The 25,471-nt window shown below is 34.3% G+C and overlaps 1 protein-coding gene across 2 annotated transcripts in view; it reads left to right on the top strand.

Moving 5' to 3' along the window:
• The window catches only part of Ncam2 (neural cell adhesion molecule 2), a 423,714-nt gene that overhangs the window by 334,785 nt on the left and 63,458 nt on the right, over positions 1 to 25,471 (top strand). For both annotated transcript variants that reach the window (XM_076549131.1, XM_076549130.1), the window contains exons 10-12: positions 2,478 to 2,665; positions 7,619 to 7,715; positions 14,425 to 14,598. In XM_076549131.1, the coding sequence (XP_076405246.1) occupies positions 2,478 to 2,665; positions 7,619 to 7,715; positions 14,425 to 14,598 (459 nt within the window). The remainder of the gene's footprint in view (positions 1 to 2,477; positions 2,666 to 7,618; positions 7,716 to 14,424; positions 14,599 to 25,471) is intronic.

The raw sequence follows: 25,471 nt of genomic DNA on the forward strand, positions 1-25,471 counted from the left end.
GTATGTAGCTTTTGGGAAGTTTTCCACACTGCTATCAAGATTGGCTGAGTCTGTTTACAGTCACACTAATACTAATTGTGAGTTCCCCTTTCAATTTTCCTCCCCAGGATATGTCAGATGTTTTGTTGATTTTCTCAATTCTGATCAGTGCATAATATATTACAGTACTCTATTAATACAGCCTAATTGTAATATATATATATATATATATATATATATATATATATAGAGAGAGAGAGAGAGAGAGAGAGAGAGAGAGAGAGAGTATGCTTGTGTGTATGCTTGTGTATGTATTAGAACAGAGACCCTAAACATCAAACTAAACATCAGCAATTTGATTCTAATAAAGATGCTAAAAATATTCATTTACTGGAAAAATGACAATGTTTACAGTAAATTGTATTGGAAAGCAATATACACATGCAGAACAATTATGTGACATTGCTATGTTCCTTTTGTGACAAAATGAAAATATCTAGATTTGAAAAGATTTCTGCAATCATGCACACAATAATGTTGAATACCTGTTGTTGGTCTGCACAAAGCTAGCAGTCAACAATCAGTCATGAATGGATGAGGTCCTCAATGAGCCCTACCTCTTTCCTCTAGCATATTGGCTGTTGATAGGTTTTGTGTGAGAGACATTCATTGTCTTCAGGTTTTTATTCACTACTGCGCTCATCAGGTTCCAACAGATTGCTTCATACTTTTTATTTCACAAATAATCCTCATTAACCTCCATAGGTCTCAAAGCAAACTGAATAGTCATGAATGTGAGAAGGATAACTGTCCTGAAAAGGACAGTAGAATGGAGTGGTCAGGAGATGGAAGGATGTGGAAATGAGAGTATACAGGATGAATTATATATACACTTGTGTGAAACTGTCAAAGCACAAATTCAATAATTAGTTTTAAAATGATTAAAGACATAAATGTAAGAAATGAAGCTGATAAGTTATGAGAAACAGCGAATGCTTTGGGACTATGAAATGGGAACTGACTTGCCTTAGATGACATCCTAAATGCAATGTAGAAAATAAATGGGAAGACAAACAAGTAAAATCACAAGTAATTGAAAAGTTCCACACAGTGAAAGAAAAAACAGTGTGAAGATCAAACTACAAATTTGAAGAAAAATATATAATTCATAATGAACAGACAAAACTAACAGAAAATACTAAAGTAACCTGATTTTGAAATAAGCAGTAGGCTTAAATCAATATTTTTTAAAAAGGCACCTGCTCACCATAACTAAACCTTAGGAAAGTGTAAATCTAATCCTCAGAAAGTAATCATGTCACCTCAGTGTGAGTACATATTAAATTTTCACATAATTCTCAGTTTGATATGAATGATGTGAAGTATAGGGAATAACATGGACAACAATAAGGAGGTTACACACATACACACATTAATACTGGAGAAAGATATGGTATAGCAATTCACTATTGTATATATACTAAAGAAAGTAAAACTAGTATGTAAAATAGACTTCCCCCAATTTCTGTCCCACTTTATACCAACAAAATATACAGGGCCGGGAGATAGAGGCAACCAGTCTGTTCAATTAACTTACAAATGAGGTCTGGCAAATACATAATCAGATAACTTCCTTTCATTTCAGCTTACATATATATATTGTAATAAGCCAGGCACAGAAAGAAATATTACATAGTCTCAATTATAAATATTAAAGCATTTTATATCAGTCAATCTATGTTTTACAGCAACTAGTACAATAGTAGTGTCATAAGAGTCAAGGTAGGACTGGGTGAAGAAAGCATGGAGTATGCGGACCTTTTCCTGTAACTAAGACTTTTGACTTGCTGCACAATATTTGTTGAAAACTATAATTAGAACAAAATTAAATACTGATAAATAAATTATTGATTTCTTTAAAAAATAATATTCTAAATTCCCATTTGAAATTCCAAATCATATTGAGACTTCCATAAATACTGGCTGAATGTTTATTACTTAATTTTAACTAATTAATGTTTGTCAAGATATTAAGATTAAATTTAGTTCTACATATTTTTCTGATTTCAATAATTCACCTCTTTCTCTTATTTGAACTATTAAGTCTTTGAAAACCATCAATTGTCATATATTTTCATGAGCCTTAGTATCATATAAAAGGTGCAAATCTAGAAATATTATGAATTCTTTTAAAAATATTTTATTAATTTGTGTGTATGAATGTTTTACCTTAATGCATGTCTGTGTATCATATACATGCATTGCCTGCGGAGGCCAAGATGGATTGCCTGAAACTGAAATGGCAGGAGGGTGTGATCCACCTTGTGGGTCCTAGGAATCCTATTCGGGTCCTCAGGAAGGTCGGCCATTGCTTTTATCCAGTGTGCTATCTCTCTGTCCTATTGTGAATGCTTTATCTAGGCAAGGGAAAATGACTAATGTGTGCGCTAATGAAATGATTATATTACAGTGTCTGTTTATATATTATTGTTTTACAGATGCGCCTAAGTTTGTTTCAAATCAGACAATGTATTACTCCTGGGAAGGAAATCCAATCAATATTAGTTGTGATGTGAAATCAAATCCACCTGCATCAATCCATTGGCGAAGAGAGAAATTAGTCTTACCAGCTAAAAATACCACTCATTTAAAGACCTACAGTGTAGGAAGGAAGATGATACTAGAGGTAAGCCTGTGGGAACACAGAATAAACATATTTTTACCAGTTTTTGATTATGTCAGAATATACTTAATTTAAATTTCTATAGGACATATTGAAATATTTATATAAATATTTTATTCAAAAAATGAATCTTGTATTGGTATAATATACTATTATTATCTGTGTTTATATGTTGAAATATTTTTCTTGAATTTACTTTTTAAAACTGAAATTATTATGTTGGTAAGAAAACACGGGGAGGTAAAATAAGTTTTTTTTATTGTTTTATTATTTGTTGTAGTGTGTAACAAAAGTTGAAAATTGTTTAAACAGCTCTGATTATGTAATGCAACTCATAAATCACTTTGATAAGGATGATTATCAAGACACACAGGTGTACTTTGTGATTTCCTTTTAGCCTTCCTTGCTACCTGCCTCTTTTTATAAAAGTCAAATATTTAACTTCAATGTTCATGATTCCCCTGATTCTTTGTTTATAACTATTATTCCTTGATTGGCATATAAACCTATCAGTTGGTTAATAATGTGTAATTCTAGAATAGGTTCCTAAATAAAGCACTTGGGAGGAGATGCCAAAGATTATGTATATATTACAAATATTTAAATGTGTACTGGAAATTTGACCATATACTTTGGATTATTTCATCTTAAATTTTGTGCAGATTTTTAATATTGCTCTTGTTTAGTTTAGAATTTTTCTAACACTATCATTAGTGTTTGAATTTATTAAATTTTAGAAAGAACAACTTGACATAGATATTTATTTGGATTCAGAGTTCCAGAATGTTCAGTTAGTAGTGGTTTGATCCCATACAGTTGGGAAGAGCATTACAAAGGCAGGACCATGTGAGACATTCAATACCTCAGAAGAAAAGGCTGGGAAAAGACTTTCCAATCAAATGGATTTAAGAAGCAAGCTTGTGTGGCTATCCTAATATATAATAAAATAGACTTCAGACTAAAATCAATCAAAAGAGATCAGGAAGGACATGGCATATTTATCACAGAGAAAATCCAAAAAGATGAAGTCTCAATTCTGAATATTTATGCCCCAAATACAAAGGCACCCACATTTATAAAAGAAATATCACTAAAGCTTACATCACACATCAAACCCCATACACTAGTAGTGGGAGACTTCAACACCCAACTCTTACCAATGGGCAGGTCTGCCAGACAGAAACTTAACAGAAAAATAAGGGAACAGACATTATGAATCAAATGGACTTAATAGATATCTCCAGAAGATTCCACCATAACACAAAAGAATATACCTTCTTCTCACCACCCCATGGAACCTTCTCTAAAATGGACCACATGCTTGGTTGCAAAACACATCTCAACAGATACAAAAAAAAAAATTGAAATAACCTCCTGTGTCTTATTGGACCGCTATGGCTCAAAGTTAGATTTCAACAACAACAACAACAAAAATTACAGAAAGCCTACACTCTCATGGAGAATTCCCTTTATGTTTGATGAGAAACGGAAAACAAGAGAATGTTGATACTGGATGTTTTGTTTTTGTTTTTGTTTTTTCCTTTTTCCAATTTTATTTCATCCTGGTCCCCAGCCAATAAGATGGTGCTGTCCATGTTCAATTTGGGTCTTTCCAACCATCTCAAGAAACATCCCCACAGAGATATTGACAGGTTATTTTAACATCTGACATCCAGAACTGTTGTCAATCAAAAACAAACATCACAATATTTTTTGTACTAACTATGGTTGGATGAGAGGTTGGAACACTGGTTTCAGGTTGGCTTCCTTGCTTGCTTCTTTCTTTATTTTCTCTCTTGCTTATTTTCCCTTGTTTCCTTTATATTTCCATGTCTTTCCATCTGTGATATGTTAAGTGATTTCTGGATTTGTTAAGCATAACATCACAATGGAATTATTTGTGATGCACTTGTAAAGCTTATGTTTCTTGGCCATTTTGTTCCTGAAATGGAAGGATCTGTGAATTCAATGTCTTATTTCCTGTTAAGTTCTCAATTCAGCATCAAACCAATTTTGAGTTCATAAATTGAACCCCTTGAAAATGGCTCCAAAGTAAGTATCTTTTTATAGAGCATTAATATTAAAAAGAAAAACACCTGTACTGAAGTCATAGTACTTACTGTGGCTCTCCTGCTTCTTTTTATATTGATTCTATAAACACCAGGTTCCTTGTAGAAAGTACTAAAATCTTTCTCATATGACTGGGGAATAAGAAAAGATTTTGCACATATATTTGTAATTTAATTAAACTAGGCTCATTTATTAAAAGCCATGTGTAAGGATAATCAGTTTCTGACTCATTTCAGGGAACTCACACAAGTTAAATCTGTGCATTAAGCTGTTAAGCCTATGAACTTTTCTTAGTTGGACAGCTGACTAGAAAATGAATGGCACAGCTATTTTATACTTTACTTGTTCAGAATAATCATCTTCAGTAGACCTCAAAATTGTTCTCTTAGTAAATAGTCTCCCATTACCACTAACTCATTTCCTCCTTTAGCACAGGGTATAAAATAATGTGCAATCTGTGTTGTTAGGATAGTCTCTCTTTAAATAGTTACAGGAATTGAAAATTATATTTATTACCATCATCAAATATCTTTGAATTATGGACATTCAAGAATTTTTGCACGGAAGAATTACAGAATTGACCCCACCTTTCACCATTGGAATCCCTGAAGGTTAACTTAATTTTTGATTTTATTGTATAAAACTGAGGTCATGTCCTTTTCACCTAAACATAAAGGCAATGAAACCAAGATAATTACGGGAGATTTTAAAATCCTGTTTAGAGCATTTTACAAGGCACTGTTTTCTTGCCAAATATCTTTCATGAAAAAAAAAAAAACTTCCAGGTCTAGAAGTAAATATTAAAATACATATCTAGGCATAGTAGCTTATTCATGTTCTCAACACTTCAGAGGCAGAATCAGGGCAGCCTCAGCTACTAGTGAATTTCAGATCTACATGGGATTTAGAATGAAACCATTCTGGAAACAAACCACCAACCAAAATGGGGAAACAGTGTAGGACCTGTGGAGGACCTGCCCCCACACTTATTCACCCCAGGAACTCGTGAGGATTGAGTGATAAGAGACTTAGTTAGAAGTAGAGAAGGGAGAGAGAGAACAGAGAGAAAACACAGGATAGACTCGGTGGGCCTGAATCCTTTTCCGCCGGCCCAGAACTTCATTCCAAACATCTGTTTATAACAATGCCAAGGAGTGAAGCAAAAGATCTCCCCCTTGCCTGTTACAGTCCCCAGGTCCAATCAACCTCTTATGCAGTCCTGCTGAATACAACCACTAGGCTCCAACAGGTCCCTCTTCTTTATATTTAAAAGAAAAAATTCTTGATGCAACCACCTCAAACTTAAAGACAAATAGATTAACATAATTTTAATATAAATATTGTTATGCATAGTTACAATTTTCTCAATCTTACATCTTAATATTTCTTGCTAACAAAACATAGGATGAACTTCTGATGCATATAGCTTAAACTGAAATACTTTCTTAACTTCACCAAACCATGGTGCATCACTATATATAGGTTAACATAATAATTTCTACAGGCCTACGCTCAACCTACAAGCCTATGCTCAACCTACAAGCCTACTCTTAACCTACAAGCCTACTCTTAACCTACAAGCCTACTTTTAACCTACAAGCCTACTTTCAACCTATAATTTAAAACTATACAAGATACAACATTAATTCACTCAAGTAACACAAAAATATTTTTTAAATTAAATACACCAAGGAATATTAATACTCCCCCTTTTTCTTAAAAAAGAAACAGAATCAAATTTCTCTATTTAAATAATTTCATTATTACATAGACAGTTTTATAAGTAGTTCATAAGTCATCCCTGTTGATAGAGTCTATATGCATAAGCAAATTCAAACTGTCCCATTGTAATGAAATCACTATTGTCTATTTTATTTTTAAGTTAAAAAATTTCAAAGAGTTTTGGTATCATTCCTAAAAGATCCTTTGAGCGCTCATCGACAGAGCCCGGCTTGTCAGCTGCCCATAAGTCTGTGTATAACTGTCAGAATCATAATGAATCTTAAGCAAACAGTTCCAAGTAGAAGTCAACACAACCAAAACTTTTTAGTTTAAGCAAGTCTCTCTGAAACGGCAGCTTTCAGCTACTGCTGTGCTTTGTAGTCTATAGCCTTCCATAACCAGGCTAGAGAGCTTTACCTCATAGCCAAACCGGCTCAAGGCACCTTCAGCTGAAACTGTGGGCCTTCCCATGGAACCCCGGCTTTGGGAGCAAAAGCCATTACCTGCGCCATTAATGGTCCAAGTGCTCAGCAAGCCTGGTCCTATAGGACCTACATTTAGTAGAAACATGTCTTAAATTTTGCAGTTCCTTTGAATTTTCTTTGACTACGTGATATATTTCCTTAAAATTTTTCCTATACTTTGTTTATCAGAAGATAGTTTTGCCATTGAATTGGTGTATCAAAATGAAGACATTCATCCAGTTAATGAATTAATAGGTAAAGCATGAAACACTTCAACTCAGAATGTCTAGTTTTGTGGATTTTGTCCTTAAAATGTTTGCATTATACTGACTGAGCAGGTGGCATTTATGCATTTAGGAATATGTATATATGTTTTTACAAATGTGCTGTAACAAAAATGGAAAAAGAGGTTATAATTTGAAAGAGTTCATGGAGGGTGTACAGGTGGGTTTGGAGAGGTGAAAGTGAATTGGAAATTGATACAATGATATTAAAATCTCAAAAATAAAAGAAGTGAAAATACATGAAACTAAAAGACATGTTTGCATTATTTAATCATGTTTGTTGGAAAAGGAAAAGAGTTCTATGAGGAGTCATGTAAAATAACTGAACAAATGTACTAGTAGCACACACGCTTCAGCCTTTTAAAAATATCCTTGATGTTTTAGCATTTTCATTTTTATTTTTATGATTATTTTAGATTGCCCCTACATCGGACAATGACTTTGGACGATATAACTGCACTGCTACTAACCGTATAGGCACAAGATTTCAGGAGTATATTCTTGAGTTAGCAGGTGAGTATAGGACAGTAATATCTGACATTCATAAAGTAATTTTATATGCAAATGGAATTTTAAGTTAATAAAATTTTATCAACTAATTTCACATGAAATCCAAAATAATATTTATAGTTTTTTGTCATAATACAAAACACTATTTAAAGTGATAAACCAAGAGTTACAAAATAGGACAAAGAATTTGACATAATGAATAGTGAATATTTACAATCTATTTAATATTTAAAGCTCATTTTAAATTTAATTTCTTCTGTTGTATATGTGAGATTTTTTAATAGTAGGCAACATGTATTTTAAATAAAATTATGTTTAAAATAATGTAAAACAACCTTTAAAAATAAACATAAATAGAATCATTCATAAACATGCCAGTTTTATTTAAAATCTAGTGTAAATCATCCAGGAGGAATGTGTTGCTTCTACAGTGGATGTGTGAACATTCAGAGAGAAAACAATGCAATAGATACAATATTAAATTATTTTTAATTTGTCATCATAGGAAATGCTTCATGAAGCAACTGTTCAATATCAACACCACTAGTAATGAGAAAACTATACTTGGTCCTATGAGAGGCAATCAAAAGGGCACAGAGTAATCTTTGTGATATTTCTCCCCATAAGCTTGAGTGGAATCTAACCTAACAAACATGAAACTTAAGAACATGTCTCCAGTGTAGTAAGCAGAAACCAAAGCTCTTATTAAGTCAACATACTCTAAAGGCTTACATGAAACAATACTCTTACATACTTTGTTCATTAAGGTCTTATAAAATTAAATTAGTTTTAAAAACTAAGAAGCTTAAAAGAAGCTAAGGCAAATTATCAAATACACGTAATAATTGTATGAGACAAAATAATTATCATCTTAGGTAAAATTATTGACAAAATCAACAACTATTTGTGGCTCACAAATTGGTAGTAAATAGCATTGTGCATATAATCACTCATTGAGGAATAGTGTTTTCTGAACTGAAGGCAAACATTTTATTCAGAAATGTGACTATTTAGAAAAAACACTCAAATATCTTTAAAATACCAAAACATTGTCCAACTCATGATGATGCAACATTTAGTAACATTTTGATTCTATATTATTATGGAGATAAAATAAAATTCATACTAAACATATATATTCATGAATTGGACAATTTATGCTTTATGCTCCATTTTGCTATATTCTCTGATGTAGAACAGCTTGATCAAATATATTATGACAAGTATTTTTAGCCTTATTGAATCATGTAGTTATAATCATAATTCTCATTATAATTTAGTGAAATTCATAGATTAATTTCATTTATTTATCAGACAGAATGGATATTCAGGGGCTGTGAAACATTGTACCTTTAGACATGTTTGTGTGTACATAAATACAACTTTTATTTCTGTCCACACTATGATTTAACAATGAGCATGAGCACATGTAAGCTGGTTCAAAGGGCTTCCCAAAGTCTCACCTGCAAATATCATTTCTATTTGCTTTGCCTATGAACATAATGAAGCAAAGCTTTTTACAATAATTTTTATATTTTCTGCATGTTATGGAAAAACATACATTGTTCTGTTACAATACAGAAATTTAATGATATATAATGTGTGTAATGTTGCAATCAGGATAATAAATATTATATTTCTTTAAATATTACCAGTTCTTATTTTGGGGTTCTCTTGGACAATCTGAGGTAGTAGTATTAAGAAAGTTTGATCAAATAACATCCAGTAGCTAACAATGGGCAACTCCACTTGGGGCTGAAGGTTTCCTTTCTCCATGCCACAGAAGACATTTACAGGTCTACCTAAGTGGACTGACATAAGACAGTGTGAGTTTGTGCTTTCAAAGCACCAAGAAGAAAGCAAGTGCTCAAAGGTAGGAGATAGTTGTTATTACAGTCTACCATAGATCATGAAAGATAAATTTTCTTTTCAGCGGACATTAGTGGGGTAATGCATTTTTAGCTACAAAACACAGATTTAATGTAATTGGTAAATGTGTGGTGAATTGAAAAGGACCTCGACTATTTTAGACATTCAATTCTTATAAATAACATTTTTTCATTTTTTTTTCTTTCTAGAATCTTACTTGGCATACTTGTTCCTATTGCTATTAAGTGAAATCTCTGATATGGCACTGCACAATTGATTTTTCTTAACCTTCGTTCAGGGCCTGTACTTACCACTTTTAAAGTTCAAGTTGTCATATTTGACTCATCTTTTTAACCTACCGGGACCCAGTCAAATTCAATATTTTAGTTTTCTTTCCAAGATTGATTTAGTTCATAAATATCATAAAGCTGCCACCTATATTTTCATCTATGTCACAGATAAAACTCTAGAAGTCACTTTGGAGAACAGGGAGCTGATTAGAGGTTAAGCTATGTCGATTGAGCAGAATTTTGTAGATAGAGAGTAATTGTCAGTTCAGTTGTCTATGTGATCAGGTGGCATTGTACCATAAAACGGGGTAAAGTTAGTTCATTTGAAAGACACAGTTCCATTATCTGATTACAAACCTAGGTTTCTCTCAGTGAAATACCATGTAAAGATGTGCACATTGATATTTATTTAGAGAATTCATTGAGTAAACAGATTTTCAGTAACTAATCATAACATTCTTTGATTTTTTTTCATGATCATACTGTAAGAAAAGCAGTTTATGGTAACAATGATATTGTCAATTTTCTGACCAATTCCTAACTGCTAGTTAACTACCTATTCAACAAATGCATGTAGAGATTCCTCTAGGTGCAGTATACTCCTCTGGATCTCAGAATGAAAAGTTGAATAAGGGAAACACCCAGTCAATTAGAGTTCAATACATATGGGTTACAATAGAACTTAAAAAAAAAAAAAAAACTCAGAGATGTAAAATTGATTTCTGATTGGAGTTTCTGGGAAAAGCTTCAAATAGATGTGAGCTTTTGAACTGGGACTGAATAGGAAAGAAGAACTGAGGCCAGTAACAATGGAAAGACTAAACAGGTCAAGGTGACATTGACAACAAAAATACTGTGCTATGAAAGAGTGAGAATTACTTAGAAATGAGGCATTTAGTGGAGGACAGCAGAAATACATTCTGTGAGCAGCCCAGTGTTTGGCAGTGCGACTAGCGAAGTCACGAAAGATCAAGTCACAGATTTCCTTTGAATAAGTTTATATTCTGTCTAAGGCTTAGAAGTAGAAGACTAGAGAATGGAGATGTTTCTTCATAATGCAGAATGACCCGGTTGTTTTTCAACAACCACAAGAAAATGATTTAAGCTCAGCATGAGGTGTAAGCAGTTGTTATTTTCAAGTTTCTCTACGCATCTTTATTCTATAAAATACATGAATGGATGGATTGATGAATGGATGGAAAGATGATAGATAGATGATAGATTAGATAAATAGATAGATAGATAGATAGATAGATAGATAGATAGATAGATAGATAGGTAGATATGTAGATGGATAGATACAGAGAGACGGCTATCTGAATTTCTTTCTCAGTGTACTAAACGTCAGTGTGTTATACTTTATTGGCTAATGAGACATAGTTGAAGATAGCAATATAAAAGAATATATGTATACCTATAACTTCAAAGAATATCAAGAAACATTGAAATCTTGATAGTGAATTAAAAATTCAATGAAAAAAATGTTAAAGATCAGAGATAGACCCAATAAACTACCTAATTAGAGTCATTGAGTTAATGAACAAATAAAATCAGAAATAAATATGCAATTTGTATAACCAATTCTAAGGATATATTGTGAACATAAATAGTCAAATCCTCTTAATATATCAATGTAATAATCATTTGAATTTTTAAGCTGCTGAAAACCAGGAGAATATTGAAATTTAAAACAAGTGACAAGGATTTAGATGTTTGTCACTTAGATTAAGGTTCACACTTTTCTAAATCTATTTTTTTGAAAAAATATCTTCATACAATATATGTGATCATCTTCTCATACCCTGATTCATCCTAGATTCTACCCACCTCCCCATATACCCAACTTTATTTTCTTTTTCTCTCTCATTTTCTTAAAACAAACAAACAAACACCAAGAAACACACATCCATACACAAAAACAAACAAACAAACAAAACTCCCCAGAAACCTAAATATCCAATCAAAAGACCAACAATAATAAAAATAACCAATCCAAACAAGATTAGACATAAGCACTACAAAATCCCATCAAGTTCATCATTTTAAGTTGACCAACTACCCTTTTTCACAGAGCTGGCCATAAAGTATGGTCAATATACCTATTATAACTATATTGAATAAAACAATTTTTTCTTTGCCAGCAATGTGTATCAATTTCAGATCTTCTTTAGGGATAGGAGCATGGGACTACTTCCAGCTTTCAGTGCAAGAACCTTTGTGGCTTGTACCTGTGTAAGCATCATTCATTCATGGTGCTCCTCTCTCAGTGAGTTCATATACATATCAGCCCTGCTGTGTCTAGAAGACACTGTTCCCTTGGAGTCATCCATCACTTCTTGCTCTTACAATTTTTCTGTCTCCTCTTCTGCATAGGTCCCTGAAACTTGAGGGGAGGAGTTTAATAAAGACATTTCTCTAACATACTTTGCCTATTTTAAAAAGTACCTCAGAGTTCAAAGTATCTGGTGAAGGCTTCTGCCTTGCAAACATTTCCCTCAATAAATCCTCACGTGGAGTAAAGATCAAATGTGGTACTTAGAGCTCCTTTTGTAAGTCATAATCACATTCACCAGAGAGAGTGCTGCCCATATTTTAAAAGATACCACATGTTAATATTTTAACATTGACATTAAAATATTGAGAGTGTTCATATTAGATCATTAGTCAAAAGAAAAAATAAATCTCTGTAATCTTATTAGAAATAAAAAGTTATTCAAATGAACCAGATGAAGCCCATCTCTGCATTGTTCTTAAATTGACACGGTTGACATCTTACTGTTGTAGTATGCCTTTGTGTTTCAATTCTTTTTGTAACAACTCACTTAGGATTTTAGTCAGACAGATAAGGGAATTGCATTTGTTATCATAAGCAGAACAAACTTATCATAAACACTTGTGTAAAAAGTCAAATTAAAGCAAATTCAGTAGTCATCACCTAGCTTTGAGCTGCCAAAACACCTCCAGTGAACCCAGGGTTCAGTTCTGAAGCTATTAACGGAAGATGAGGAAACTTTTCTTCCAAGCTGCCACACTACTGATGTTACAGCCATACCTCAGACTGAGATTAAACCATGGACTGAGGACCCCAGTGGCTCCACTCCTTCATGTCTGCAGATACTTTTGTCCGTGTGAACCTCCCATAACACGAGAACAAGTTTCAACACTCTGGCAAACAAAGCTGTGAGCACCTACTTTTCATCTAAAATGCCAATATGAATCCGGGCAAAGAAGTCTTGGACTATTCAATCCATGTGATAAATGAGAGAGAGTTAAAATAGGAAACAAGATTAAGTATTGAAAAGACAGGATCTATAAACAAAGAGTTTATAAACATCAGTTTCTTCTGATGTCATGATGGTATTCTATGCATAGTTAGAATCTCAAAGAGGAAAACCTGACTCACAGCCTAAGTCATCTACTCTCACTGTTCATAGCTATCCAGTCCTCAGAAGCTAAGACCGTGGAGGGATTTAGGAAGAACATATGCCAACATCGTGTCAGCAAACAGAATAGTGTGCTGCCTCAGGAAAATGTAGGACCATGTTGCTTCAGCCATTATAGTTTTACATTACAGACTGATGTCAGATAATACAAGATGTCCAGTTCTGGGGTACCTCAGCATAATTAAGGCCACATTGGTCATGTATGACAAACACACAGGTAACATCATATTGGATGGAAGGGGGTTTGAAGAGCTTTCCTCCACAGCAGAAAAAAAAAACAAGAATGAATATTTTTTAACTACTTTTGTTCAACATAGTATTAGAAATATTAACTGAAGAAATTATGTAGGGGAGTAATAACTCACTCCCAACTTGTCTTTGTTTGCATAATCTTATATATAAACCCTAACTATTCCCACACAAACTGATAAACAAATGGTCTAAAATGTAACAGAACATAAAATTGACATACATATTAGTAAATAATATTTCTATGTACTAGCTCTATCAAAATGCCTAAAAAAATAACCAATGAAACAATCCCTAAATAGCTAAAGACAGTATGTAGTAAATAATAAACCAAGGAGAAGATATCTCTTTACATACACAAAAATCATAAAATATAATTGACTGTAAAGTGAATAAATAAGTGTGTATCCTTTATTCTCAAGGTCAAAGAATGTCATTATTAAAAGACCCAATCTACCTGAATTTATATATAGACTCAATATAATCTAAAACAATGTACCAATAAAAATGCTTCACAGAAAAAAATAAGTCTTAAAACATATCAGGAACAATGGAAGACTTCAGAGAGACAAAGCAATCTTGAAGAAAATAAAAAAAAAAGCTATTCAAAAAATATACTCATCAAGAGCTCCTTCACAGCTAAAGAACACTCACCCGTTCTCTTCCATTTCTTCAATCTATCAGTGCATGTGGCATGCTTTATGTTGTATAACTTCATGTTAACACATGTTCCTGAATAACCGGGAACCCATACTAAGTACCGTGTGAATATGTTTCACATCACCACTTTGTGTCTAACTCTTATAGCACAGTGAGTCTTAGCCACAGTCACCCTCATTGCCCAGGCTGTTTCCTTTGTAGATGTGCCCTCTAGTCCCCATGGAGTGAAGATTATAGAGCTGTCCCAGACTACAGCCAAGATCTCGTTCAACAAACCCGACTCCCATGGAGGTGTGCCTATTCATCACTATCAACTGGACGTCAAAGAAGTGGCGTCAGAAACCTGGAAAATAGTACGCTCCCATGGAGTTCAAAGTGAGTTCTTTCAATATATGCTGAGTCACCAACTCTGATATGCAATGTATCTCTATGATTTACTCTTTAGTGTTCTTCCTTTTTTTTCTTTCCTTGCAGTTGGATTGGAAAATCATAGCCACTTCCTTATTTTATCTAAGAATAACTTTAACATAGAGCTGAATTTTTTCCTATTTTTTTTCTTCAGAAAGGGAGGCTCTTCATTTAAAGTTCTGAGCATCAAACACAGTTTTTTTTGTTTGTTTGTTTGTTTTGTCTTTTTTTTTTTTTTGGTTTTTCGAGACAGGGTTTCTCTGTGCAGCTTTGCGCCTTTCCTGGAACTCACTTGGTAGACCAGGCTGGCCTCAAACTCACAGAGATCTGCCTGCCTCTGCCTCCCGAGTGCTGGGACTAAAGGCGTGTGCCACCACCGCCAGGCTAAAACACAGTTTTTTAAATGTCACACTAGGTACTTTCCAATGTACTAAATTCTGTTATTTAAACCATCTACTTTAATAAGAATAGAATTGCTAAACTAAATTGCTAAAATCATATTCTAGGAGAAAATTTAATTTTATCCCTTCATGAAAAAACAATTGCTGACATGCTGTGTATGTAAGGTGAATATTCTGAAACATGTCCTTATTTTTATTTATTCACAATTCTGTAGATAGGTATGCATGAGATATTAAAAACAGATAAATGACCCTGATAATTTAAAGCCATCTACATAAGTTCATATGTCTATTATGTTTGTTTCTAACTTGTGTTTTGAAAATACACAACTGAAAAATTGAAATGTTTAGGTTGTATCATTAAAGTAACTGAATTGTCTGTCTCTGAAAAGTTAAAATAATACAGATTATGCCTGTTAGCAATGGAGAATTCTGTTGTGACTTGATAAGGTGACTTGATTTCTTATTACTTTATAAGTTATAATAGGAATGAATAAGAGATTACAAGTATATGAGAATGCAGGTTAGAATAGTCTCTAATAAAAGTATGAATGAGGATATCAGTGCTGTCTCCTTACTTTGTCAGATCTCCAACTCTACCCTAACTCTTTTGAGGTGTGCAAGTATAATGACGGACCTATTCTGAGATGACAAAAGGGAACAGATCACCATGCAGGGAGAAGATGGGAATTGCTTGTTTATCACTTGTCAGGCTATTCTCAATTTCTGTAATAGTAACAAACATGATATTTTATAATAAGAATACCAAAAATTTCAATGAGTTAGCTATTGATTATTTACTTTACACTTTGTTTATTGTTACAAATAGATAAGTTAATATTGCTTCTTTAATTTTGGTAAGGTATTAGCTTAATCAGGAAAACAGGGACATGCTTCAAATTCTATACATGTATTTCCACATCTAAATTACAGAGGGATGTTCAAGGTTTGCATGAAGCACAGTTCATGCCAATTTTAGAAGTGTTTCTTGCTACTGTCATAGTTCAAACCTGATAGACAACACATTTTAACACTTGGCAAATGAAGGCTCTTTCATAAATAACAAAGAAATTCATCAAAGTATTTACTTATTTATTATTTCAATATTTATTATCTAATGGTTATTACATAGATGGAACCAGAGCTTCTAGGTATCTTCTGAAAGGAGGCATCTAACAAGTTTTGAAGCATGTCCTGAGGATAGTTTGAAAATTGGTTGGCCTCAGACAAGTTGGCAGTGATATTTTCTTACATATTGTCTAAGATGGCCACCCCATATAGTCTTTTTATCTCCTCATTCTTTATTTCACTCAAATACAACTTTCTGTGGGAAGACCATGGCTAGCCATGCATCTTTCTGAACCTATAGCAGCCCAGAGCAAGGGCAGACAGTATTCTCTTCAACTAGGCAACCTGAGGCCTTTGGGCTGAAGTCTTCCTCTATATCTACCATTCTATCATTTTTTTGTTTATGCTTATTATAAGGAGCACTAGTGTTTAGGTGTAAATATTACTAAATATAAATGAAGCCACAGACATCAGCATCTTCCCTTAATTTTCCTTGTTTTGAGCTGTCTGTATCCAATGTAAAAGATCTGGCTTATGAAATCACTAGCCAGAAATTGAAATACTTTGCACTTTTTTTCGAATGTTTCAGGTGTGTCCCTTTGTGCTCAGTGTCAGTTCATTCATTTATTTAGGAGTGTTTAGTTGATGCACTGTTTCTTTTTCTTTTTTGTAAATTATTATGCATTGCATATTGTTCATATCTTTATCTAATTACTGACATCATAAATAAAACAGCACTTGCTTGGTTTTACTCTTGTGTAGCGGGGAAATATCACCATGAAATTACTTTCCTGCTTTAGCTTCCAGTCTTAAGTATCTCACCAATTACCTACAAATCCCACCAGCTGAGTCAGCATCTGATCCCAGACTTAGCACACAGTGGAGATAGAACCATTGTAATCTTACCCAGTATTTATCTGGTGTATGTTCATCCATGGAATTTGGCATGTTCATTGGTGTTATCCTTGTTCAGCTCATGGTGGTCTGTTTATTGCTGCTCTATTAGCAATAGATAGGAAATGGAAACAACCTAAATGCCTGACAACCAATGAATAGATAATGAAAATGTGACACTTATACACTATAAAATACCATTCTGATGTAAAGAAAATTGAAATTATGAACTTTGAGGGCAAACAGATGGAACTAGACAATGAAGACTTTTACAATTTCAAAATAATGAACCTATGAAAACTTCTAGTTTCACTTCACATTTTGGATAATTTTCACTGCTTTGTAATTCCTGCTTCAGTAGTTTCCTGATCAGAGATGGGTGGGAAGCAAGTTAGTTATGTATGTCATTAATGTGTAAAAATTCGAATGTTTCTATTCACATTTATTAGATATGATAGATGCAGATAACATGCTGGTATCAAACCACTTTCCAGTCTCGTGACACTGTTTACTAGTCATATGGCATCCCTTTTTTAAGTCACCATTTTCGTCCCTATGTAGTATTTGTTCTATGGAAAATAGAAGCCAGTGTTAGAATATGAATCTCCTGTGTTTTGCTACATCACAATGATAGACTTGCTATATGTAAGAAGATAATTTGGATCAGGTATAGTAACTGGCACAAACTTTGCTGCTTTAGGAACATCTAATGTTGTTTTGTGTGGTTAACAATTGCCTGATTTAACAAGCAATATCATCGGAATCCTAAAATTAGGGAAATATTTGGTGCAAGTAAAGAAATGTTTCAACCTCGTTATTCTCTTTACCCCCAAGTTTGTGACAAGGTTTGGTGCCTCAGTTTGACTCTAGGAATAAAAATATTTCTAATTATAATTTTCAAACATCATTAACTAGCAATCTATTATACATAGTTTTGTAGACAAAACACAGTTATACCTGTTGAAATGCTGCATGCATTTCAAGTAATATTTGGGCCATACAGAAGGAAACTGGGGTGAATGTGCTGGTCTGGGGAGCGGGGAGGTGTGAAATGAAAGACTGGTCAGATAATACCAAGTGAACCAGGACCTCTGGATAAGTGAGACAGTTGATTAGCTTGAACTGTTTAGGAGGCCCACAAGGAGTGGAGCCAGGACCTGTCCTTGGTGAATGGGCTGACTTTTTGGAGCCTGGAGCCTATGCTGAGACACTTTGCTCAGCCTTGGAGTATGGAGAAGGGGACTGGACCTGCCTTGTCTGAGTCTGCAAGGCTGGGCTGACTCCTCAGGGGAAACCTTGCCTTGGAGGAGTTGGGAGTGGGGGCTGTGTTGGGGGGAGGGCTGGGGATGGGAGGAAGGAGGAAGGAGGACAAGGAATCCGTGGCTGATATGTGAAATTAAGTTAATTATAAAATAAAAATACTATAAAAATTTGGCAAAACATGTAATTTTTAGGATCCACTTATAACATGGGTCAGTACTTAACAATACAATAATGCCAACTAAATAATTACTGAGGTATTAGATCTTATAATGTATGAGATATCAGGAAGAAAGAAGCTGTAGGGATGATACATAGCTTAGAGTATTGTGGTGTTGATTTAATGGGTGACTACTTATCTAAAAATGTATCATTCACACACAGAGTAATATAAAATGTAGATAAATTTTAACATATGATTTATTTTTTATTTCCTTTTAATCTGGCACATAATATCTTACAAAATTGAGTCATATTATAATATTTTTATATGTATAATGATTGGGTAGAAACCAATTTTTCTTTCTCTATTTTAATGTTATTTTTATAAATAACTTGATATATTGAATTATAAATTTATTTTATGGTATTTGTTTTATTTGATTTATATTATTGTCTTACTTATACATTTCCTCAGGAAAAAAAAATGGATGTTATCTAACTTAATGAGGAATTAGGTACTTTTGTGTTCACATAAAAGAATTAAATAGAATGTCCCAGTATGCTGACACACATCTGCCATTCCATCACCCCGGGTCTTAAATGGAACCTTATCTTTGCTCCTCTCTCTCTTTCTGTCTTTCCACTCTCTCTCTTGCTCTCCTCTCTCTTTCTGTTTTCCCTCTCATTTTTAACCTCCAACAAAGAGTAGACCATATTAATGAGTATAATACACATACTCTCTTATTGTATTCTTATTGATGTGTTGTAGAAAAGTATCTTAGTGTGCATTTTATGATACAGTACAGACACATATGCTAAACAGTGAGTCATAGACAAGGCAAGCTGGAAAGCGCTCATAATCACTAGTTCACTTTTTTTTTTTTAATATTGTGATATACCAGTTCCTAGGTATAGATTGTTCTTTGGAGGTAACTGAGAGCCCCTTTACATTTCAGTAGACGTGGCTATTCCATAAGAAGAACTATATATGGCCTGTCACCTCTCAGTAACGAAAAGTTATTGTGATATAATTACAAGTTATAGTTTAACATGTATAGCCTGTAGTGATGCTTTTAATCCAGTTGTTTATAGTTTCTCATACCAATCTGAATTTCCTTCTTTCAAAGGATATGATTTCACTTTTACACAAACCATTTTAAATAATCAGTGTTTAGAGTTATCTCTAAACCTATACAAATTTACTACTCATAATGGGTGTTAGTGCTTAAAAAATTCATTACAGGAATATTTTCTGTGATTACACAGTTTTCAACAGAAATGTGCCTGAAGGAAAAAGCTAGTCTTTTAAAACATATATATTTCATGTGGTAAAGTAGAAATTGACTATAAAGTTCTTCTGTCTGTGTTAAATGCAAGTATAATAAACTTGTGAATTGCAAGAAGAGGAGTGAAATGTAATCCACACTAATTCCCTGTTTTCAGGGAAAGTGATTTTGTCCTGATTTGCATCTTGCAGTGGAGTTTCTGCCTGGTAAAATTCAAAACAAGTATATTTGGTGCTGTTTTCATTGTATCCATTTTTTTAAAGGAGTACGTCAGGGTTTGTGTGCATGCATGTTTGTGTGTGTGTGTGTGTGTGTGTGTGTGTGTGTGTGTGTGTGTGTTTGAATTTGTGTGTATGTATGTCTGTGTATTTTAATATAATAAATTTAAACCATATTGTTTATTCACATACTAACGTAGGAATAAAAAAAAGTGAAATAATTTCATTAACAATTTCTTATTCCCCATCCCTTGCCCTCCATTATGTCCCTCACCCACAGTTTGATGTAGATCATGTAGCTCTCATCAATTTCTTCTTCACTGGGTGACCCATGCATCCTTCCTAGGGTCCTCCCTGCCAGCTAGTGTCCCTGGAGCTGTGGGTTGCAGTCTGGTTATCCTTTGCTTTACATCTAATATTCACTTATGAGTGAGTACATACCATGTTTGTCCTTCTGAGTCTGGGTTACCTCACTCAAGATGATATTTTCTAGTTCCATCCATTTACCTGCAAATTTAATGATGTCCTTGTTTTTCTCTCCATTGTGTATATGTACCACATTTTCTCTTTCCATTCTTTAGTTGAGTGGCATCTAGAACATAGGGGAATGAAGGTTCAAGCTGGAACAGGGACAGGGTGGGAGAGCAAGGAGAAAGATACCACAATAAATGAAGACATCATGGGAATAGGAAGAAACAGAGTGCTAGGGAAGTTCCCAGAATCTACAAGGATGACCCCACCTTAGACTACTGGCAATGGTCGAGAGCGTGCCTGAACTGGCCTACTCTGGTGATCAGATGGCTGAATACCCTACCTGTCATCATAGAACTCTCATCCAGTCTTTGATGGAAGCAAATGCAGAGATCCACGGCCAGGTGCTTGGCAGAGCTCCAGGAGTCCAATCAATGAGTGAGAGGAGGGATTCTGTGAACAAGGGACATCAAGACCATGATGGGAAAAAGTATAGAGATGACTAGCCAAACTAGTGGAAATGCATGACCTGTTAACCAGTAGCTGAGGAGCCCCCATGGTACTGGACTAGGCCCTCTGGATAAACAAGACAGTTGTTGAGCTTGAACTGTATAGGGGGACCCCAGGCAGTGGGACTCGGACCTGTCCCTAGTGCATGAGCTGGCTTTTTGGAGCCTAGTGCCTATGATGAGACACTTTGTGCAGCCTTGGTGCAGGGAGGAGGGGCTTGGACCTGGCTCAACTGAATGTACCAGGCTCTGCTGACTCCCCATGGAGACTTTGCCTTGGAGGTTGTGGGAATCAGGGGTGGGTTGGGGAGAAGACTGGGGAGTGGAAGGAGGGAAGACAGGGGAATCTGTGGTGGTATGTAAAATGAATAAAAAAATCTCTTAGTAGTAATAATAATCTAAAAAAACAACAACAAAAAGCAATTTCTCAACTGTTAAAAACTATTTCACACATAGAAGGTAAAGACACAAGCCTGTACTAATTGTATATATAGACTGATCTCTTAAATGAGATTGCCTATCAAATAACTATCTACGTAGTAAAATTCATGATTTTTCTTGTACATACTTGATTTTAGTAATTAGAAGAACACTTTGAAGAAATGATGGTAATAAGTGCCAATATGACATCTGTAACTACTGAGAATATATGAATGTTGTATTAACACTTTGTAGAAATTTAACCTGCAGGAAGTTGTGCAAGTTCATAGCTCTCAGAACCTAACATGAAGCGCTCTTCTCAGCACTCAAGTGTAGACTCTATAGACACTTTAAAATTCATCAGAAGTACAGTTTAAATGTATGATGGAAAACTTTAATGCCACTGACTAATCTTTGTGAGTGATCCATCTCAGTTACCTGGATAGTGCATTGCTTGTCAGCACACCCTAAAAATGCTCCCTTAAATTCCATGTATGTTAAAATTTTAAATAATTACCAGCATATGCACTCTTTGTTAATTATACCTATGAAGATTATTTGATTCTTCTATTACAGTAAGTGCATGCTATGAAAGTTTAAGGATTGTAAAGTATTTTCCCTATTCAATTATGGATTATATTTACATTTCAGTGTCTTCCTTCATTAGAGTTATTATACAATGTACTATTGACATTCAACTAAAAATGCTTGCAAAGACCTGCTGAACCTTCACACTGGTACTTGATTTTGTTTTTTTGCCCTACATTTTACAAAAGCATAGAATTTGTCATCGAAAGGACAAAATATGTTTTCTTCCTCCACTTTAATGATTTTCTGATACACAGTGCCTGTGAAGAAGATGCAAGCTTTATTTTGGCATATCTACTACCTGACATGTTAAATGGACTCAATTAAAATTAAATGAAAAATAAATTAAGAGGAACTTAATTAAAAATATTTTATTGTCTGAGATTTTCATCTCAGTATTTTTACTATTTTAAACTCCAACTTTTCCCCAACCCACCTCCTACCACCCAATCTATATGTGTGTGTGTGTGTGTATGTATGTATATATATGTGGTTTAATTATTAAATTATTGAATAAAGATAAAAATTTAATGTACCAATGATCAAATACCTATATATAATGTTAAAGTCACTAAGAGTACAACACACAATTGTTTAATCATATTAAATTGCTTAAATATATGTATATGTTTGTGCACATTGGTATTTGTTTGTCTTGTATATCCAAACACAAGTATAAATTCCACATCCAAACTTTGTTTTACTCTATTTGAGATGTGATTTGACTACCTGAGAAGTTACTAACTCTCTTATGTATAGGTGCAACTAATGCCTGTTAACCTCCATGAAGTCCATATGATTGTGCTCAGGACAATATGCATTTTAGTGCTGGATTGGAATCCAAGACATCATCGTTAGTCAAGCTCCATCCCTGTTTCCAAGAACAATTATTCTCGGCTCTTTTAAAACTTCCCTGGAGTTCTTGCTACTTAAAAAGATAGTATTCTCCTTGAAAGGATTAAACATTTTGAGCTTTGAGCCTCAAAAAAAAAAAAATCGGATTTACAGTTAGATTAGTTCAGTGTAGGGATCTGCCCTTATGTTCTTTTAGATGCAAACAACTTTGAAACAGCAAGGTTTTCAGTAGAAAACACCTGTTCTGTGGCTGCTCAGCAGACGTCAAGTATTCAAATTTCTTGATAAATAGAAAATGAATTATGTAACAGAAACAGGTTGTACTTGCCCTTGTCATTAAGCAGGTGGTTAGTGCCATTATTTGCATTTTCATAGGCTTGATACACATTTTCCTTTTCTAGATATAGGGGGAAATTATCACACATTTGCCTTTGGATACCAATTAGTATTAGTAATTTATTCTCCTTTGCATTTTATTAAGCTCCACTAAACACAAGTGAATTTCATGAGGGAGAATTTGAATCTTTTTATATCTGCATTGTAAATTGGTACAACAAATTAGATTGCATGATTTCTTCCCCAAACTCCACATAATCTTCCAATCAATCATTGTCTTTTTAAAGAGAACACTCTTGCCATTAGAGAGAAGAAAAACTTTCTGACTACAGTAACATGACATCATCAAAATGTCCCAACTGAAAACTTTTGGAAACAAGACTAATTTATTACTTCTCCTTTTCCAAAATTTAATCTTTATATCCACTGGAAGTGTGCCTTGCAGACTTTAATTCTCTGAACAAAAAATAGCAGGCTTTGATTTTTCTTTATGAACTTCAGAAGCATTGTAGGAGTTTTAGTAAGTGCAGTAATTTCAGTTTGCATGAAATACTCTTATGAAAATAATGAATGAATGTAGATGTTTTACCATAAAATTTCTTTCCCCATAATTTATTAAGTATACTATTTACTGCTATATATCAGCCATACATAATTAGGGTTTTATAAGGATATTTTCATAAAAGAAAATAATATATTTTGACCTTATTTACCTTTTACTTTCTTTTTCTGCATTCAACTCTCTTCTGTTTTTTTTTATTCCTCCCAGCACCATTTTCTTATTTTCATCCTCTGTGTGTGTATGTCTGTGTGTGTGTCTGTCTGTCTGTCTATTTGTGTATGTATATTTGTGTGTCTTTGTGTGTCTGTGTGGTTGTGTGTATCTGTTAGTGTCTGTGTGTATATATGTGTGTGTCTGTATGTGTGTGAGTCTATGTGAGTTTGTATGTGTGTGTCTATGTGTTTAACTGAATATGTGTATGTGTCTATGAGTGTGTCCATGCTCATGTGAGCATGTGTGTTGAGTATGCATGTAATATAAACATCTATGCCACAGGATATTGGATGGTTTGATCTTCTGAAGGTAACCCTTAGCTGCTATGAGTTCATGCATTCAGTAGTATCAATGTAAAAATCACAGCTCTTAACTTTAGTGGAATACTAGATAGCCTATTCTGGAGCCCTTTTGAGTGATCATGTCCCAGTAACATAAATTTAAGTCATCCCACATTCCATGTTCCAATGTGGAATCAGTTTCTCTAGGGTTTTATAGTTTAACAGAACAATGAAAGTCATAATTTAAGGCAACTTAAAAATACATTGGTGGGTACAGCAATGATAAACATGCAGTGGAAAAGGGAGCAACATTTTTATAGACCTGAGTTGCTATCAGATCACATTCTTGGCTCTTTTTTCCTTTTTCATTTATTCAATTCTCATATATTACATTCCTATCAAGTTTCCCTTTCTTCCTCTCCTCCTAGGGCCCTCTTACCTCCCTTCATTCCTATAACCAATCCTCCTCCTTTTCCTTCAGAAAAGGGCAAGCCACCTAGGGATATCAACCAAACACGAAATATCAAGTTAAAATAATATTAGTCATATCTGCTTATATTATAGCTAGATGAGGCAACCTAGTATGTGGAAGAGGGTCCCCAGACCTGGCAAGAGTCAGAGACAGCTCCCTGATCCCACTGTTAGTTGTCTCACAAGAACACCAACCTACACAACCATAGCATATCTGCAGAGGACCTAGCATAGACCCAGACAGTCTCCCAAATTGTTGGTTGAGTTTCTATGAGCCCCTATGAGCCCTGGTTAGGTGATTCTGTGTGCAGTTTTCTGGTGGTATTCTTGACCCCTCTGGTTCCTACAACCCTTCCTCCATCTCTTCTGTAGGATTCCCCTGACTCCTCATGTTTGTCTGTGGGTCTCGCCATCTGCTCCCATCAGTTGCAGGATGAAAAATTTTTGGTGAAGATTATGCTAGGCTCTGGTCTGTGGGTATAGCAGAGTGTCATCAGGAATCATTTCATTGACTTTTTATTTTGCCAGTTGTATTTAGATCTCTTCTAGGTCTCTGGGCAGTCAGCCTCTGGTTCTGGCACTCCACGTGGTGCCATGTAGGGCAGGGGGCTCCTCTTGTGGCATAGGTCTCAGGCTGGACCATTCATAGCTTGGGCACCTCCTTAAGTTCTGTACCACCTTTACCCTAGCACATCTTGTAGGCAGGACAAATTGTAGGTCGAAGGTTTTGTGGCTAGGTTCGCGTCCCAATCCTTCCACTGCAAGCCTTGGATTGGCAGAAGCTAGTGTTCTACTATGTTAATAGCTTATAAGAGGTTTTTGTTTATTATCAGAAGATGTTAGTT

The sequence above is a fragment of the Peromyscus maniculatus genome, chromosome 12 (assembly GCF_049852395.1).
Source record: "Peromyscus maniculatus bairdii isolate BWxNUB_F1_BW_parent chromosome 12, HU_Pman_BW_mat_3.1, whole genome shotgun sequence".
Lineage (NCBI taxonomy): Eukaryota > Metazoa > Chordata > Mammalia > Rodentia > Cricetidae > Peromyscus > Peromyscus maniculatus.